We start from the raw sequence: 20392 nt of genomic DNA, 5'->3' as shown, positions 1-20392 counted from the left end.
CTGTGATTCCTGTAGCACAATCTCTAAAACTATTCAGACTTATAGCAAAACCACTCACTGAGTTTGCAAAACTAAAAGCACAAAAACTGCTTTGCACTCAGTTTGCAATTTTGTAACACACACTTTGCAAAACTGTAGGCACAATTCACTGCACAACACTCAATTACCAAATTTCCAACACACTCCTAGCAAAAGTATACACATGTATGGCTATCATTAACACTAATTTGCCAACTGTCTGGCACACTTTCACATGTGAAAACTTTTTTAGATAATTCGTTCACTTTGCAATCAGCCTAAGCACTATAATACAGGTAAGCTGTGTGTGCGGAGTACAATGGAGCGAGCAGGAAGAGTGAGAAGTAGAGGAGGCCGAGGAAGAGGACGTGGAGGTGAAGAAGTAGGATGAAGAGGACGACAAGGACAAGGAGGAGCAAGAGGAAGACGAGGAGGGGGCAGAGGAAGGGTAGGAAGAGTAAGAAATAGAATTGCTGATGACATCAGAGCTACAATAGTGGACCATGTAATCAACCGTGGAATGACCCTGAGGGAAGCTGGCCAACGGGTCCAGCCTAACTCGAGCCGCTACACTGTAGCAAGCACCATAAGGACATTTTGAAATGAGAATCGGTTAGTACAGTCACTTCGCACAAAGATCTGTAGCACTGCCATATGCCAATGAGAAACACACCAATACCATTGATGTAAAAATACTGAAATTGTTACTTTACAGAATTGCTACCAGATGCTGGGGCAGAGGAAGCATGTTCACTGCAGACCAAGTAACCCATAGAGTCATTATGGCGATTGCAAATAATCCTATACTTGGAAATAAACACTTGTGTTTGTTTTGATGTGTTTGAATAAACACCAGTACTTGAAGTTTAGATCCCTCTATGCTTATGGATCTATGACAGAAGTATGAGCTCAAACTGACATAGCCTACCTTGTGCACAGAGAAAGCAAAAGCCAGATGTGTTTTGTATTCATACCATCAGTGTGCAGTTGGCGCATTGTGTGCTTAGTAGATGATGGCTTGTGTGTACTGTTTGATACGGAAACACCATTTTTACGAAGGTGTGGAGAGTTAATCTAGCTGTGTTTGCTTTTGCAAGAGAACTACAATGTTTTGATTATTGGGTGACAGGTTTTCTTATTTGTGTGAAGAGTTTTGCAAAATTAGCCAATAGTTACAAAAAATGTGCTTAAGCAATCAGAAAAAACTGTAATGTGAGGTATACATTCGTCATGTTTCCTGTTTTAAGAGTCTGTTTTCCTTTCTCATGTTCAAGTCTTGGGTGTACCCCTTAATATTTTATCTCATACTGCTGGTCGCCATCATGTTCAGGTCTGTAGTAGTGTTGACATAGTCACAGTAATATTAATAACAGTCGTATTTTAGTCTCGCCCATTTCAGGATTAATTACAGTTATTGTAACCTATTGCTTTTGCCTTGTTGTATGTTCAAGTTTCTTCCATCAGCAACAATAAAGGGCTCTCTTTTAGTTCATCACAGTTTTGTTGTCCTCTATGTCCTGCTCTTTAGTCTGCTTTTAAATTACATCATCTCACCCGCTGTATAGTAAGTAAAACATATTCCATTCTAAACCTTGCGGTAATCTTTAGGAACATATTTTTAAAAACTGAAACAAATTGAAAAATATTTTTTCAGAAGACTATTTGTAGTGGATTCATCTTATCAATGAAGTAGAGTTTCTGAGCAAATATAGATGTCTATGTTGTTGTTGGACCTCAACTACTCAGGATGATTTTTAATCAATTTTTGAAAATTGACATAACTGTAGTGTATTGGCTGTATTAGATTGAATATAAATTTCCTGTAATTTTTGAGGAATTTTACAGTGAATCTGGCTGAAACTTGGCACACAGGTACAGTAGGTGTCCCAGAGGAGGGATGTGTTGAAAGTTGGACCTCAACTATTCAGGATGATTTTTAATGAATTTCTGAAATTTCCATAATTGTATTGACTGTATTGGGCTGTTCCATTGTAATTTGTGTGCGCGCGTGCGCGTGGGATATAAAGCGAAAAGGCGCTACCGTAAAGACTGGTGTAAAAGCGCAAGGAAATTTATGCGGCGGATAGGAGGCGGCTGGCTTGACCGCGGCTCACAAATGACGGCTCAGACTACCTTCCTTCTCTTTGTTATCATCCGACTACACACTGCTGTAAATCCTGGCGATGTGGATCAGTGAATCGAGGTCTCGTTCACTATTGGCATACAGCTTGATGTCATCCATGTACAGGAGGTGGCTGACAACTATAAATATATATATATATATATATATGTATATGTATGTATATATATTCCAAGAACCGAACTGTGAATTTTGTGTGTTGTTGCACCCCTAATATATATAAATAAAAAGGGGAGCTGGACTATATATATAAAATATATTTATATATCCGATCAATAATAAGACTCTTTATTCTACAGTATATCCTATATTTATTCTCTATCGTACCGTCTTCTCTTCTTTCCTACCACATATTTAGCTTGTTAGCATTAGCTGTTAATGCTAACAGTTACTTTTCCTCTCGCAGCAGTTTTTGACCCTTTACCTCCTGCCAACACTTTATCTACTGTTTTTTAATCTCCTATCAATAATTTGTTCCCGAACCCTCCCTGCGTTGAGTCATTTCTTATCATCGTCCATTATCGTGAGCTCTTATGAATCAGGGATCCACTCCCCGTGTAAATGTCATGGACAGTCATGAAGGGTGGAGCCTATCGCAGCTGTCTGAGGGGGAGAGGTGGTGTACACTGGACAGGTCACCAGTTTATTTTAGGTAATTAATGGGGATGATATGCATAAAGGATTATAAGGAATAGAAGTGAAAGATTGATTAGGAAGTCATGATAATAAAAACATGGGGGGTAAAAGTGGTGAGGGGATGATGCAGGTTTACAGACTCTTCATCAGCAGGAGGGAGGAGGACGCGCTCTGACGTCAGAGAGACTCGAGCTGGAAAACAGACCTGATCTGATCCAGATTAAACCTGCGAAGAGTTCAAAGTTTCTTTCTCTCCTGTGAGCCGTCTGCTGACTGCAGTCACACCTGGTCTCAGGTGGTGATAACTCAGCCCGTTCAAGAGCACAAACTTTCTTCACTTTCACACAGACAGGTCTGACTAGTGTTTTCATTAGACTCAACCAGAGCTCATCCAAGGTCTGTCCCAGAGACAGACTTCAGAGAGCACAGGAGTCGTTCTTCCACAAACACGGGAATCATCCGGGACATGATTTTATGCAACCAACGATGCGTAAGAAAAACAAAGCCTGTAAATGTAAAACTTTAATCAGTAATCGATCATTTAGTCATCAAACCTGAAAGTGTTGGAGGAGCCAGTTCAGGAGCAGCTTCAGCCTCACCCACAGACAACCTGCTGTGGACGCTCATTTCTGCCACCTTCATCTTAATGTTGATGAGTCACAATCACGAGTTCATCAGTTTATTTTATTTGAATATTTAATTTGAATTCAAATATAACCCAGCAAATTACAACAAATTTTATTTTACTACATATTTAATGTTATAATTATAACATAATTTTCTTTGTGACTGAATGAATATTAAAGATTAAATTTGCAGAGTATTTATAAATATGGGCTGGGTTTAAATTGTCTTCATTTCTAATCATGATTTAAAACCCTTTTAAAGTGCAACTTGATCCAGCTCATCACCAAAGAATCTTGATTTCTCACGAGTATAAAAATATCGTACTTCTTATGCTCCTGTGTGCATTTAGTTCTACATTCAACACATCAAACTGCTGGGAATTTTACTTTTTTTTTTTAAAGTTACTTTCCTTTGTTCCTCTCGTTTGAGCATAAACGGGCTTCCGTATTTAACAAGCAACAGGAAGTGACGGACAGACGAGGAGGCGGGGCTTTCGTCTAGAAGCTTTATTGATAATTGTTTACATCTCACAATGCATTCCACAAACACGGCTCCCGGCTGGAAGCTTTTTATCGTCACAATTGAAGTATGAAGTTTATCATTCACAATTATACTTGCATAACAAACAAATGCGTGAAGGTTTCCCAAAAGTCACATCAAGTTGCAACTTTATTAAGATGACGGCTCCACAGACAGAATGCTTACTTTAATCCCATGGATGGTTCTTTTTAATCTTTTTAAATATTTTCTGATGTTGATGAATGTAAACGTTCCTTCCAGAGTTTGTCACTAGACGGCTGCGATGACGTGGAAATAACGACTTTTATGTAATGAATGTGTTTAAATCGTCCGGCAAAGATTTCTAGATGTTTCTAACTAGAGTTACTCAGAAGCGATGAAGATTTTAAAAGGTAGTACGACCCTCCTCCCTCCCCCCGCTGCCTCATCAGGAGTCAAAGACGTCGTTCGCGAATCCGTCGTTCGTCACATCGAGGCGAAACCGGCGTACCGAGGAACGAGCTCCAAGCTTCAGGGACACGACAGGAAATCACAAAAATACACCGAAAATCAGCGAGAATATTCAGACCAAAAGAAACAAAAACAGAGGCGCCGCCGGCCGCTCGCGCTCGTCGACCGCAGCCGACGCAAAAACGAACCCTTCAGCTGGAAAACCTAAAGTCAAAAACAGAAAACGGATCCCCCGAACCCGGCCGAGGAGCAGCCGACCTCCCACAGCGCGCCGGGTGGAGGGAGCGAGGGTTCGCTCAAGATCCAAATGCGTTTCTTCAAGCGCAGAAACAAACATTTCAAAACTCGACTTTAAAAAGAAAAATCAAACGGGGGAGGGGGACGTGAAAAATCATCGCGCCGACCTCGGAGTCGTCACACGGCTGCAACTTTCCCAGAAAACAAAAACATAAAAGGAATTCTGAACTGGAAAAAAATGTTTTATTATTTTGACAAATGCAGTTGGAAGGGCTGCGTCCACGCCAAACCCCTCCCCCTCCTCCAGCCTTCCTTCATATCCACCCCGTCTCCCCTCACCCACCCACACACCCCCATCCTTCAATCAAATCATCTGGCTCAGGACTTCCTGAATCCAACTCCCACTTCCTGTTTCCGTCACTCTGTCTTGCGTTTCATCCCGGGCACCTTCGCCTGGATCCTGTGAACGAATCAGAGAACAGACGAGCCGTCAGCACGAGAACGAGACAGAAACGCAAACATCAAAGTGGCCGTTAAAGATCAGGCGTCTGGGCGTGAAACAATCAGGTTAAAACGTTTTAATGTTTTGTGTATAATTATGTGGGAATCTCTTTAGCGCAGCACAGACTGATCCCATGGAGGAGTCACACAGCTGATTCAGACTGCAGCTGAGGGGAGTTCACTCTTTACTTCACAGCACGGAGGAAGTCAGCAAAGGGTTTGGAGGGAGCGAATCGATGTGTCCGAGTACTCCGATTACATTGTTCTCCCGTCAGTCTCAGAGACTGAGCTGGGAAACTAACGTGAGCCTCACTAAGAGCAGCCCTGCTGCCTGAAATATTCCTGGATGTATTTGTTGGATTTGATCTGACACAGTTAAGAAAAACGTTTAAGTCGCGCCTTCAGCAGAAACCATGTGACCATCAGTCTTATTAATACGACAACATCAGCAGAAATAAAACTGGAGATAGTGGACGAGTGCATCCACAACTCCAATAATCATGAACAGTGAGCTGACAGCAGCTCCGAGGGCTCACGTTTAATTGGTTAGATTTAAAACTGCACTTGTCTCAGTCTGCTCTGCAGCTTCTCCTAGATATGAAACTACCGACGTCTTCAAGAATACAACACGGCCGCCGCGAGGCCCCCGCCGCGAGCCCGACCACAGCAGACACTTAATTTAAAAACAGTGGCTTTGTTGGCTTTGACAACAGGAAGTTGCTGTTTTGCTGCTCACTTACTTTCCAACGACGTCTTTGATCTGGTTGTTGACGAGAGCCAGGTAATGGTCGATCTGAGCCTGAAACACACACACACATTAAAACTAGAACGAGCACCTCCATCATCGACGTTCTTTCTGTATTTAACAGTAAAATAACAAAAACAAGTAGAGAACATCTTTACTGGCTGTGGTTTATTTCCCAGCAGTCCATCAAGCACCCTCAAACCTGCAGACAGAATGGTGCATTGTGGGTAAAATGAGCCCTCACCTGGTGCTTTTCATAGATGATCGGGCAGCTGAAGACTGCGATCACACCTGCAGGAGGAGAAGAGGAGGCGGCTGAGTGTGCTTCGTGTTACTCGAGTATTTTTATGTAAATGAACCTCAAACTGCACTTTAAAGCAGTTCATCTTAACGCGACTTCCTGTTTAACAAACGTTACATTTATCTGTGATTTGACTCCAAAGGATTTCGTTTTGGTCATTTGATGAAGACAGACAAAATCGACCAGTGCAAGTTCCTAAAATCTCCACCAGATGGAGTCAAAGGGAGACAACACACAGACCTCCACCCTAAGACTGGTGACATCATCGCCCCCGCTGTGACTCACCCAGAATAAGAAGAGTGAGGCCGTTGAACAAGGCGCCGACGTAGGTCAGGATCCACATCAACACGGCAAACTAAGAGAAGAAGAAGAGACGAGTCAGCGGAGGCTCGAGAACTTCATGAGTAAAACTAAAGGTTCATCCAGCTCAACTGTGACTTTGTTTCTGATTTCATATTCACAGGAATCAGGGAACAGTGGTTTAACACACTGAAGGGTCAAAGGTTAGGAGGTGGAGTCTGTGTTTGTGAAGCTGTGATGTAAGCGGATGCAGTTAAAGCGTGCCATCTCAGGCTGCAGGCTCACTGAAACACGTGTGACCCGCTGCTGCGGTGGGAAAAACTCGGGACAACAACAGGAAGTTGGAGCAGAGGCAGAAGAATAGCGGGGGTATCCCAGAATGCACCCTGTCTGTGAGACATTCCTGAGGCTTGAAGCGGCTCCTGGGGGGATTAAAACTATCAGTTTTTTTACCCTCTAAGGGAATCTCGGCGGCGCGTCTGCCCGCTGAGCTGCAGATCTGTATTTGGACAGCAGGCCGGGGGGTGGGAGGGGCTCAGCGAGGCGACGACAGCCCCCGACAGCTGCAGCGCCGCCTGAACGCTGACCTGCACTCGCAGTAAGTCAGTGCAGGTGCCGCTCATTAACACAGCCTCAAAAAGCAGCGCCCACGTCATGCGGGGGGAGCTGTGGGCGGAGCTACGGGACACTTGCAGAGAAACACGAGCCTTCAAACTCACCTTGATGGAGTCGACCAGGTCCTCGACCAGGAACACGCGTCTCAGGTCACCGATGGTCTTGTTGAGCTTGGCCAGAACCATGTCGCTGTACTTGTGGACCATGTCTTCAGACAGCGCCACCTCCTGGTCCAGATACTGCCTGCAGGGCACAGCAGAGGTCAACACTGTAAAGATATGCTGCAGTTCCTCTAGCGTCCAGCAGAGGCAGCGGTGAGTCTGTGTTTTGGCACTATAGATCCTTTCCCCTTCATACGAGACATTTATGACTCACCCTTTTAAACTTAATGCTTCACGTATGCATTATTAGGGGCGTGGCTTGTCGACATTTGAACCACTTTAGTGCCACTTAAGACATTTACAATATATTTTCCCACATTTTTCTTTTATATCGATGATTAGTTTGAATTTTTATAGAAAAATATAACATCCAAGTTCAACTTCAAAACCAGTAAAACCAGTCTCTGTATCAAAAAAACGTCACGTTCTCTGGTCGTATGAATGGTGGACGCTCGAACTCGCTGCTCAAGAACAAACTGATGAAGTCAGTCAGGCTGTTTTCACGTCGTTACGATAAATAACTCGGCGTTCCCGTCCCTCACCGCTCTGCACCTGCCAAGTCATTCAACTCCAATCTATGAATGCCGAAGCTTCATCTCCTCCTCGCTCACAGCTGAAAGCTCCTCCCATTTCTCCTCCTGCTGGTTAAATCCCCTCAGGAGGATTTTCCTGGCATTTTAAAACAAACCTTTATTTCCTGTTTTGTTTGATCAAAGATCTGCTTCGTTTTATCTCGTCGAGACAGATTTTATGGAAACTCAGTGCCGATGAAACTGCTCGAGCTTTTCCAGCAGCTCAGAACAGATTTGTTGTTTTTATTAATGACCTTTGACCCTAAAACCGAAGAGGCCAGAGCATCTACTGCAGCTCTGGGTCGACACTGTGTGTCCTTCACTACAGGGAGGTGCTGCAGGTCTCCAACCAGCTTAATTTGCCCTCAGCAGCTCCCGTGGACACACGACTCACCGTCTGACACTTTGACATTTTTCAAGAAAACATGGAAAAATAATCAAACTCTGCTAATGTAGAGGCGACTTTATGGACTTCAACCTCTGACAACTCTGCAGACGGGCGGTACTCACTTGAATGGGTGTCCCTCATCTGACTTCTGGATGGCCTGCAGGATGCCTTTGTATATCCTGAAGCAGATTGTGACTGAGAGCAGGGCCAGGCAGATGTAGGAGCACACACTCACGATGCTGCACACCGTCAGGGAGAGGAGCAGCAGCAGGGCGGCGCCGAACACCACGCCCGTGGTCTTCACATCACGCCAGTAGAGGAGATCCACCACTGCAGCGGGAAGAGCAGCAAAAACCGTCATAGGAGAAGAAACAGTTTGTGTGGTTAGATATTGTAACTAACGATCTGCACGGTGATGCTGTCCTGCTCTCCCCTCAGACCTCCTGCTCCAAAGGTGAATGTCCACACTCATCATGACCACAGATTTCATTATTATGACTCTACAAACATTAAAGTTTTACTGGTGATTCGATATCAAACTGATCAAACATGACCTGACACCAAACCCAACTGTTTCCTTCCTCCTGCAGCTCTAACAAGCTTCCAGCTTTTCTTCCCTGTTTGTTGGTGATTTGCATCATTTTCCTTGTTTTTGTCCAAGCGGCACAAACAGATCAGAGATCAGCGACCACGAGACCGTCAGCAGACGCGAGCGGGAGGAAACACACTGACTTTAAAGCGCCTGCAGGGCGAAGCCGAAACCAGATTTTCTGCCCTCTCACATGGACGCTGCATGACATCATCTTAGAGTGGAGCATCCAGGGGTCAGAGGTCACGCTCAGTCGGCCTCATACAGAGTTTAAACCCTGCAGCAGCTGACTCTTGTCCGTCTCTCTGGGACTTTGATTCACTTTTACCTCCAGCAGCAATGACTGAAGACACACATCATCATCATCGTCATCATGCTCAGCGCTGAGGTTGGGGCCAGGCGTCCGGTGACAGTCAGCTCTGTTACAGCTGCCTGACACATGAAAATATACACGATGATCATTTTCACCCGTCTGTGGTAAAAATGATGCAGAACACAGCGAGAACCTCAGAGCGCTGCGCTCAGTCTGGGTACAACATCACCGTTTATACTGACAGCCTGACGCTGAGCTGCATTAAGGCAGGTCTCACCTGCGCTCCCCCTGGAGCTCCGCCCCCACGCTCCCCGTGCACCTAAATGGCGCTCTGAGTTTTCCTGCAGCGTGCAGGCAGAGCCACGCCGAGCTGGCAGAGCACCAACTTCATGTGTTTCGTGTGTTAAACGTCACTCAGCTGTGAATTTAAACACACTCGAGTTGTGGCAGAAGCATGAACGTGTGCACTGTGACGTAAAATTCCCGTTTTTCTGAATGGAGTCTGGTGGAGTGTAATGGCTACGCTTACTAAGCACATGGCTTGTGTCCGCTTGGGGGCGTGGCCTCCTGACACCTGCTGCAGGTATCGCACTGCAGAGTGAAAGAAAATGCTCTGTCCCTGCTGAGCTTCACGTTAGACTCTTACAGGCTTTATTATCACTGCTGAAAACAATCAGCAGCAGCATCAAACTAAAACACTAAAATAAAAAATCTGCAGGTTCCTGACTGACAGGAAGTCCTCCCTTCTCTGACGGGCGCTGAGAAGGCGAGCGGGGAGGTTAGCTCCTCCTGAGCGACAGCTGAGCTCATGACCTGCTCCGAGCACGCTTATATTTCATCAGGGAATTCCAGGCAGGTCAGCGGACAATATTAGAAGTGAAAGAGCGCCGGGTTTCCTGCAGGCTCGCAGACGTTTCACTGCAGCAGGTCAGGGAGAAGAGTTCAAGTGCACCACAAAGCACCGAAGAATAAACGGCGCCATTCAGAGTCACCAGATAACATGCTCTGTGATAAGGAAGCAGCTTTAAAATGCAAACGGATCCTTCACAGTGAGACGATGGGCCGAAATATTCCAGAAAATGAATCCGTATCATCAAATGTTCAAACATTATCCCTGAAATTTTATATTTCATCAGAGGAAAGCAAGCAAACCGGAAAAACTGAAAAGATCCCAGACGTCTGCCTGTTGCTCCGCTCAGGTGAGCCTCAGCTTTACCTGCTGCCAACAGACAAAACCCAATAACTCCTCCAGCAGAGTGAAATGTCCGTCTGCTTTCTGAAGCTTAAGGATAATCAGTTTGCTGTCAGACGTGTGAACGAGAAGCAGAAGCAGTTAAAAGTTTGAGAAGCTGAACCAGCAGATGATTAAATGCAACGCTCAGAAATAAAGATTTAAGGTTAAGAAAACGTCACGAGGATGAAAATCATCTAATCCGACTTTAATAGTTTCTCAAAAGACCAAAATATGCAACAGATACAGCGTAAATAATGACGATGAATATGTGACAACTTGATTTAGGAACAGTAAAAATGTTTAAACACATTTCAGCTACGAGCTCGAGTCCAGCCAATAATCAATAATTAACACTTTATGAAAGGACGGCACATGGCTGCTATCCCAGCTCCATCACCATGGTAACAGATGCTGAATCCTGGACCGGAGGTGGTCATGCTCAGAGCTCTCCCGTCCTCTACATCTGCTCTGAGCGAGCTTTAGATTCTCAGCTGAAGGAAAACGTTTTAAACGTGAACTCGGCTTAAAACAGTCGCGACTGCACTGAAGGAGCGCCGCACGCAGCGGGAGGCTCTGATCGCAACGATGAAACGACATCAATGTGTTTCCAAACTGTGTGACGCACAGCTGAGTACAGCCAACCACACACTGCAGATCCAGTCTGCGCAGAGCCAAACGATGCTTCAAACACTGAAGCAGAAAGGCTTAACAGCTGACGGCCGCTGTGGTCACGCCGCTCACCGCGGCCGTCAGGTTCTCTCCATCCAGCCGGGATGAACTTGTTTAGCTGCACCGCTCAGGTTCCCCGGGCCACACGTTCCAGGGCTGTTAGCCTAACAGCAGATTGTTTCAGTGCACGTTTCATTTCTTTTTGTGCGATGACATAAGTGTTTTACGGTCTCCATGCTCCTGACAGAAACACGAGTGAGTCCAACCTCTGCATTCACCCTGCAAACAGTCTGTCTGCTCCTGGGTTTTATTTACAGCTAATCCAGTCTTTAAATAAATTAAACCTGAACTTAAAGTCCAGTTAAAATAATTTGGGTGATTTTTCCTTTATGTAACATTAACACTGCCTGTCCAAGGACACCAGTATAGAAACTACTGTAAATACACCAGATTGTAGAAAGTGTGCTAATGCATGCAGGACAAACTCAGAGTAATCAGACTGTGTGTCGTTCAATTCATTTTAAACAGAAACGCAGAGCAGAAACGTTTCATCAAAAATAAAATGATTTCGTTTGCATTCGTGTTGTTGTGGACACCGCGCACAGTGAGCTTCACACCAGGACTCCCTGTTAGTGTTTTATACTGGCTCTGATGGTGCGTTCACTGACGCCCATCATAACGGCTCCCAAACCCCTTCAGAGACCCACCGTTATTTACACAGAGCCACGAGAAAGACGGCTCATCCCGTTTACAGGCTACATGTGGGCTGACAGATGCTACGTTAGCCGACAGCTAGTTATCTCTCTGCTCAACGTGCTAACTCGGTGCTAACGCCGTTAGCAGCCGGTAGACCGCCTACCGTGCGGTCGTAAAGACTCGGACCGAGCACATAACATGAGAAGAGACAGACGGGAGGAGGTGGAGGAGGGTCTGGGATCCAAATGTGTCCGCCTGGCTACATATGGTAGCAGGCGTGCTAGGAGCGATGGAGGCTGGCTAAAAATAGACCCGCATCACAGCGAGCTAAACCCGGCCGCTGCTTTAATCCCCCCCCCCCCTCTCTCTGACACGGATACCGTCCCCCCTAAATGTTTTAGTTTTTCTCCCCGGGATGCTCTCCGTCTGTCCCCACCGGCTGCTCGCCTCCTCGCGGGGACGAGCCGTCAAACCGTCCGGCATGACCTCCCGCAGGCGGCCCGGTGCGCCTTCAGTCCTCCCCGACTCAACGACAGCCTTTCCCGCCTCGAAAGGAGCCCCGCTCTCGGTGCTCATGCAAAGGCAAACCGGTCATAAACGCGACGCTAGCGGAGGATGGAGACAGGAGAGACGGTAAACAAAAGATCAGAGCCACACTAACCACATTTGGCGTCCATCTTGAAGCTCCGCTGAGAGAGGTGAGGCAGAGGAGGGGGGCCGGGCATGCGCAGTTAGGCTCTGTCTCACTCACGGACCTCTGCTGGGACAGGTTGAGCCCGCACGGGTCCGCTTTAAACCCGGGACACTCCCCTGCCCGCTGAAGGCAGCGAGGGTCTGGACCAGGAGGTCAAGTTCCTCATGTTGAATATGAACGTTGCACATTTGTGAGGAAAAGACTCAAACTTTCACATTTAAAGACGAACAAAATCACGCAAACCAAAACGAGCCAAAAACGGGCAAATTTACCAGGAAATACGGTCACGGAGAGGGGAGGGGCCAGATTCATGACCAAAACGTCAAAAATATACAAAGAAAAAAGCAAATTTATGAGGAAAGAGAAACGAGGAAGGCCTGTCTCCGTCCAGCAGTGAGGAAGACTCCACACTTCATGCAGTCATTAAAACAACCCTGCCTGAAGCTGACTGCAGGTCAGTACAATGAAACCTCCACGACTCAAACTAAGGAAGCAGAGGTCGGTGTGAAAGGAGCAACAGGCTTCCTAACAAGGATGGTCGCCACAGGAGGAGGCAGCGTGTCACAAGGCTGTGGAAGGACCAACGCAGCTGCAGAGGACAGAAGAAGACTGAACGGTGAGGAATCCAACAGATGGTACATCAGCTCATGTTCAGTAGCAATCCCTGCACCGGTGCATGCTGGGAGAGCTGGAGTTCGTTTGTTCATACGTTACTGATGGACGGCGTGCTGAAGGAGAGCGGCTGCTTTAACGGCGTCTTTATCATTGAGAAACCGACAGAGCGAAGCTCCAGAGTCAGACGATCAAACATCCCGAAGGCTGAAAGCTCAAATCATGGTGAAGGCGACTGAGCGACACGGTGCGGATGGCGAACTGCTCTAGAAACCACGAAAGGAAGTTTGAGCATCTGAAACATGCTGATGCGTCTGACAGGGACAGCACACTCGTCCTCAGGGTTGATCTGCTGCAGACGCTCACAAACCAGTGAGACTGGAAAAGCCACCAGCAGACCCGGCTCGCCGTCGAGCCTCAGGTAAGACGATCAGACCAACGACAGAGTTCACCTGCTGCAACCAGTCTGATGTTCACCTGCCAGCAAATCGCACTTCTGTCATCCATCACAACGCAGGCTTTGTTTTCTTCATCGCCGTAATCTGATCGATGTAAGGTCGTCACACCGCGGTGGATACCTGCGAGGGTTCAAACAGCCGCCAGCCCGGCATCAGAACAAAACAGAGGCTCTGCGTTTACGCCACTATAAACTCTGCGAATAAATTATTCTGTATAATTACAGGTTGAGCTGGCGGTTTATAAACTCACGATGTGTTAACAGACCTCTCTGCACTGAATCATATCTGTTATTAACCTCTGTCTCTCTTCCACAGCATGTCTTTATCCTGTCTTCCTTCTCTCTCCCCAACCAATCACAGCAGATGGCCCCGCCCCTCCCTGAGCCTGGTTCTGCCGGAGGTTTCTTCCTGTTAAAAGGGAGTTTTTCCTTCCCACTGTCGCCAAAGTGCTGCTCATAGGGGGTCATATGATTGTTGGGTTTTCTCTATTATTGTAGGATCTACTGTGCGATATAAAGCACCTCGAGGCTGCTGCTGTGATTTGGTGCTGCATGAATAAACCTGATCGACTGACCCAGCAGCTGAACGTCGCTTTGAGTGTGAAAACACGTCAGTCCCTGCTTCAAAGCTGTGATGATGTACAAGAGGTCAATGTGTATACTGCAATTTTAAAACGGCCTAATGTGACAGCTTACAGGACTTCATGTGATCGTGTAAAAGAAATAAAAGCAGCCTGTCGTCAGGCTGTGAGCTGGACAGCTGCCTTCTCGTCAGCTTGGATGGCGCTCGCTCAGAAAGCCGAAGAATTAAACTGAAAAATGTTTTTCTGCAGGAAAAAATGACCAAAATACTCAAAAACACTTCCTGTTAGGAACCTTTTCATCAACAGTCGAGCTCAGCATCACTCGAGTGTAGCTCGGTCTGATTTATAAAAACGTGCGATCAGACTCAGAGCGTCTGAACCGAGGACGGAGGTGAGTCACTGAGCTGTGTCCTCAGGCTAGCTTGCAACACAAAACTGAGTTAATTCACTGCAGCCCCCCCACCCACACACACACACCCACACACACACACAGCAAATACTGCTTAGTCACAGTGCGACAGCCTCACGGCTACACGTTCTGTCACTTCATGGCCATCGCTCATTAATCTCACACACACACACACACACACACACACACACACACACACACACACACACACACACACACACACACACACACACACACACACACGGGAAGTGAAAGCAGCGCTGTGACCTCAGATGATGCAACAGCAGAAGGACACATGATGGTCAGCAGCGAGCGGCGTGAAAGAACATTTGAGCTTTTGAAACATTAAAGTGAGTCAAATATGATTTTAGTTCACTGACATCTTCACTACTCGAACATTTACTCTGAAAGGTCTACAAGAACTTCCTGAAAGAGCATCTCGTGCACGGCTGCATCATTTAAATCGAGTACGTCCTCCTTCATGATGCTACAGTGGAGTCATTCTACTTCCCGTTTTATTCCTACAGCTGCTTTGCATGATTCACAGTTCCAAACAACCCTTCTTTATATCTGATTCTGGACCTTGGTACCTGCCTTTTTAGCTCCTCCTCCTTATGTCAACATTGTTACAATTGGCTGCCACCACAAAAAACAGATGGGTGGGGCTTCTGTGCCTGAGATGACCATATTTGGGACATCCCTGCTCTGTGACATCATTCAGATCCAACAGTGTAAAAGAACTATGTTAAACTGAGTGTTTAGAGCAGGATTACTGTAAATACACAGCTTATTATTAAAAACTTCAACCTAGAAAGATGGACGACAGGAAATAAAGGACGCAGTCCACGCCCACTTCAAAGATGCTAACGTGCTAACTTTTCTAGACCAAGGTTCACGTAATGCAGCAGGAAAAACGACATCAAACCGTGCGGTGGTCATATACTTGAATATAATTATAAATTAATAAATGCGTGCCACAAACCAAACCTTAGTTTTCTCCCATCACTAATGAAGTTCGTACGTCACAGCAGTCAACATCAAAGCCTTTCTGTGGTTATCAAACAGAAACCTGAGGCCCAAATTCTTCATTAGTCTGTTAATTGATTAGCTAATCAACACTATTGACTGCAGCTGATTTTTTGTCTTACAGTAAACTGAAACCGTGGCGGTGAGCAGCTCCTGTGAGCGATTACACTGCAGAAAAACACTCAGACTTTAGTCAGGCTGATGAAATCAACGACTGAACGGATCACCTCCAGCAAAGAGGCGTGTGATTGGTTCAGCTTCATCACTCTGAAATCTATGGACAGTGTTTCTGTATATTTTTACAGACGTGCAGCTTTTCTGTGACCAACTCTAAAAAACAAACTGAAAAAGTAAGAGTTGGAAAGTCCTCAGAGAGGCTGTTCAGCCTCTTGTTTTCTCCTTTATTTTGTTGAGATAAAGAAAATGAAGCTTTGGTTTGTCAGGATGAAGACCCGGAGAAAAGAAAGCAATGATGCTTTTTCTGGAGTATTTGTTCTGTAAAGTCTGAAAATCGTGAGAAATGAAAGAACAGCTGGTACAGGAGGTCTGAGCACGTCTCAGGTTCAAAGATACTGTTTGAAAAATGAGAAACGACCTTCAGAACGTAGCAGAGCTCAAAGCTTCAGACCGCCAGGAAAATCCACACCACGGAACCAGTTCACCGTTTTTGGGAAAAAGCTGAAAAGCAGCAAATCCTCAGATTAGAGAAGCTCAAAGCATGAGCTGGATTTTTTTAAACATTTAATCCACACAGAAAAAACCCAAAACAAGACGGCCAGAGGGTCAAAGCAGGGTCGAGGACTCTGACAAGCCCACCAATAACAAGCACAGGAACACGATGTTAAAAACTCAGACGGCGAGTGACCGACTGACATCCAACCATCAGTCACCTGCACGCGGGTCACATCAGACACACCTGTGCTTCAGTCCGGAGCCAGGGAAAGGTCAAACAGTCACCACGGTAAAAGCTGCAGCAGGAACAACAACAACAACAACAATAATGGTTTATCTGTTTGTTTATCTGTAGCTTGTGAAAGTGATTGCTCACAGCCCTCAGCTGAAGTCTGCAGACCTCATTCGGCAGAAGTGTACACACGGATCTCATAAGACACGAGACTTCGCTCCCAGCTGAGCACACATGATATTAAACAGAGCCAGGATAACGACTAAAATCCCCCAAAACTGAATGTTTCCAATCACACGAGAAAGACAAGCAGCAGAAAACTGGAAAATTTAGTGGAAAATGATTAAAAATGTGAATAAATGTCCAAGATAAAGAAATGTGTTGTTTGTTAAACTGATAATTGTTGAGTTTCCTCACAGAAAGCTGGACATGCTCAGACGTGAGGACAAGGAAACCAGCAGATCGAGGTCCCGCAGCTCTAACACGACCCTCATGTAACGCATGCTGCTGCTGCTCCAGCTCATCTGCATGTGCCCACTGTATTAGCCAATCATTAACCTGCCAGCTAACGTCACCCCTCTCTCCGATCTCCCCTCCTCCTCCTTCCTGCTGTCCACCTTTGGTCACAGTGGCTGACTGGCCGACTGTCCAAAGGTCCCGGAGCTGCAGGGACGACACCCGAACACAAGCCAGAAAATTCTGCAGCTCCCACACGAGACAGACCCCACAAACCTGCTCTGAGGTCAAGCTGTTCACCTCTTAGGAAGCTAAACGAGGCTAAAGCGAGTCAGAGACTCCTGAGCCGCACACATCTGCAGAGTTTCAGGTTAATTCAGCACAACGTGGGCGTCTAACGCAGGCGAAGGAAAGTCAGAGCGGTAAAACACGAGCGGTGTGTGCAGGCGGAGCTGCGGGAGGAGGACGAGGCAGAAAGGTGGAGGTTTACCCTGCTCCTTCCAGTGCTTGGCGGCAGCGTCACACTCCTTTCTGTCCACAGAGTTGTTATCCATGCCGTCCGATCAGCAAACAGTCATTCCACTCAGAGAGGGACCCGACAGGCAGCAGCACAGAGAGAGTGTGAGGAAAGGTGTGTGTGTCGGGCTGCAGGAGGAGGAGGAGGGAGGAGGAGGAGGGAGGGGAGAACCTGAGCAAGGCTTCCTCTGAGGGGGGGTGACTGCAGCGGGCGAATAAGTCCCTCCCGCTGGCTGTCAGCTGACTGTCTGCTGCCAGCGCTCTGACGCAGCAACTATAACCGGCTCAGCCTAACCCCCACCTTCCCTCCTCCCTCCAGCCTCCACCCTCCCTGTCTGCCTGCTCTGGCTTCCTCCTCCTCCTCCTCCTCACACAAAGCCAAAATCATGTTCCTTTTTCTTTGGATGTCCCCCTAGTTTTCCTTTGTCATCCCGTCACAGCGAAATCTGCTGACGAAGCAGGCGATGACACCACGATGCAGGAACCTCGAGCCACAGACTGTATATAAAAGACGGCCACGCCACCTACTGGTTTGTCCGCATTCAGAAACAATTCAGCCATGCTGGGCTGTTTCATGTGACCATATTAATGCAGCGCATGGGCACATCACAAGGACACAGATACCAGCTAATGAGTGCAAAGTGACACAATCCTTGTTGGACGGGCTGTCAGTGCAGTTAATGCACAGCACGCCTTATTGTTCTTCAGCTGCAGATTTTGGTGCAATCAGTGTCTTCAATTGTTTCTAATGTCCAGCAGGGGGCGACTCCTTACGTCTGATTGACACTGAGCCAGCTGCTCACCTGGACTCTGAGCTCAGTAAACTATTTCCTGGTCTCAGTCACGGCTTTAAAGTCTTACTGAATAAAACATGAAGTTCGTTTTGTCAATTTTGGCTCCATTAGAGTCAAAACGGACCAGAGGAAAAGCATGACGCTCATTGGCTAACTGTGACTGGGAGGTCAGATCCTGGTTGTAATATCTGGTTTCAGAAAACTTGAGACTTCAAAACCAGGACTTTCCATCCATCTTTTATATACAGGACCACTTTGAAATTAGTCTAAAAAAATGTCACAAAACAGCCAAAGAGTCGTTACATGTTGTGTTTTTGTCTGACCCAAATCCACACAGTCAGTTTACCATGAGTTTAAAGTCAATAATAAGCTGTTATTGATCGGTTAATCACGGCTTCTGTTCCACTCAGTATCTAATCACTATCTAATGTCACTGCGAACTAACCGCGCCCCCTGTTATCAAACCGTTGCAAAGACATGTTTGTATTTCTTTCAGTTCTCCAACATGAAACTGATCATCAGATCTGCCTTCAAACCACTGTGACTGACACCAACAAGGTGATTATGGCTGAGAAAATGAATAAAGGCAGAAAAGCTTTAAAGAACAGAACGAAGCACCGAGGACCTGCAGGAGGCTTTGAGCTGCACTAGTGTCATCAGAGTGGTAATTATTAACTTGAGCCACTAGAGGGCACCAACGTCCTTTATCCCTCTTTTATTCTCTCTTTCAGCCACATCAGCAAACACATCAGACTGAAACAGTTTCAGGGCTCAGTTTTAACCAGGCCCAAAGTCTGGACGTTTAATCCAAAAAACCTCCTGGACATTACTGCTGCATGTGTGGCATACAGCCACATAAAGGCCTCATCACAGTTCCACACAAACCACAAACAAACTTCCTCAGCTCGGACCGAGCGTTGCTTTTCTGTTCCATCACGTTAAGATTAGCATCATTTCGCTAATGCATGACTGTGTGCAACAGCAACACCGGCTGGTTTAACTACATTTGTATTTGTATTTGACTTAACTGCAGCCTCCCACCACTGGGTGGAGGATGTGCAGCGTCACACACTTTCCTGCTGCATCAGTTTAAAACAGCGAACTCAGGGAGCGTTACCGAAACGTCATCACTTATCTGTGCTTTGACAATGTGCACGAGATGGTCTGATAGCAAACACACCATCACCTCTCCTCTATGGGACACATTTTACATATTTGTGCTCAGAGCTCGTGATTGCTTCTTCCTGCAGGCTCGAGCTACGAGAAAGTCGTCTAAATGTGAACTTCAGTCTCCAGCTGGATGCCCACAGCTGCAGTGATTTCACTGTGCAAACAGATGATTACATAAAGAGGAAGTGCACGTTTGCACACAGTGACCCTCCACCTTCATCTGACTCTGAATGACTTTGCCCTCTGCTGTTGTAATCCAGTGGGGACGTGACGCATTCCCCACAGTAGAAACCTGCAGAAGCTCTCCCTCAGCGGGGAGCTGGACACGCTCCAGCAGCTTTTTCCCCTCTGGCTTCCAAAATAAAAGCACTGAGCAGCTTTGATTTGATAATGTGGACACAGTGGCACAGTTATCCAGCATGTCATCGGGTCAGGCCAGGAGGACGTCCCGGGCTGGATCTGTGTTATGAATCAGGAGACTGTCACAGCTTTCTCCAGTCACATCATTCAAACTGTTCCACAACTCACTGTTTACATTAAACTCATCATCATAAACACAGTCACAGGGATGCCAGTTAGCTGAGGTGAAGACTGGCAAACAGCTGCCTGTCAGAGGCCACACCCCTAATAATGCAAGGCTTTATCCAGGTGGGTTATTGAAACGTTCTCTGCCAAAACAAAAGTTTGTGTCAGGCTGTAAAGTTTTTACATGGGAGTCTATGGTGACGGGCTCACTGCTGCCTCTGCTGGACACTACAGGAACTGTGCTTTCCAGCACTGACTGACATTATTTCTCATCTTGAAAGCTCGAGTTTTTATACATAAGTTCAAAGATTTTCTGCTTTTGTTACAAATGACAGCAAACTGAGCCTCAGACAAAACGAGACATCTGATGCAATCAGTGTGCTCACACATGTAAGGAAATCAGTGAGCTGATGTTTTCATCGGTGAGGAAGAGGAGCTCAGACAGCAGCGCTGCACCTCGGGTTGCATAATGAAGAACATTTGCTGAGTGTTTTCTGGGTCGGAGAACCCTTTGTGGGGCTGCCAGTGTCGCAA

The 20392-nt window shown here is 46.4% G+C and overlaps 1 protein-coding gene across 4 annotated transcripts in view; it reads right to left on the bottom strand.

Moving 5' to 3' along the window:
• Nucleotides 1–3912: 3912 nt before the first annotated feature.
• Nucleotides 3913–20392, bottom strand: part of LOC146560650 (uncharacterized) — a 32445-nt gene continuing 15965 nt past the window's right edge. For all 4 annotated transcript variants that reach the window (XM_085296055.1, XM_085296058.1, XM_085296056.1 and 1 more), the window contains 6 exons: nucleotides 8333–8540; nucleotides 7194–7332; nucleotides 6460–6529; nucleotides 6118–6164; nucleotides 5869–5927; nucleotides 3913–5087 (listed from right to left, as the gene is read on the bottom strand). In XM_085296055.1, coding sequence (XP_085152181.1) covers nucleotides 5045–5087; nucleotides 5869–5927; nucleotides 6118–6164; nucleotides 6460–6529; nucleotides 7194–7332; nucleotides 8333–8540 — 566 coding nt within the window. In that variant the 3' untranslated portion in view covers nucleotides 3913–5044. The remainder of the gene's footprint in view (nucleotides 5088–5868; nucleotides 5928–6117; nucleotides 6165–6459; nucleotides 6530–7193; nucleotides 7333–8332; nucleotides 8541–20392) is intronic.

This window comes from Mchenga conophoros, linkage group LG13 (genome assembly GCF_057382185.1).
Source record: "Mchenga conophoros isolate Kocher_MC1m ecotype Shallow Benthic linkage group LG13, M_conophoros_male_GT1.1, whole genome shotgun sequence".
NCBI lineage: Eukaryota > Metazoa > Chordata > Actinopteri > Cichliformes > Cichlidae > Mchenga > Mchenga conophoros.
The sequence above is the reverse complement of the archived record's forward strand: the minus strand, read 5'-3'. Positions and strand labels throughout refer to the sequence as shown.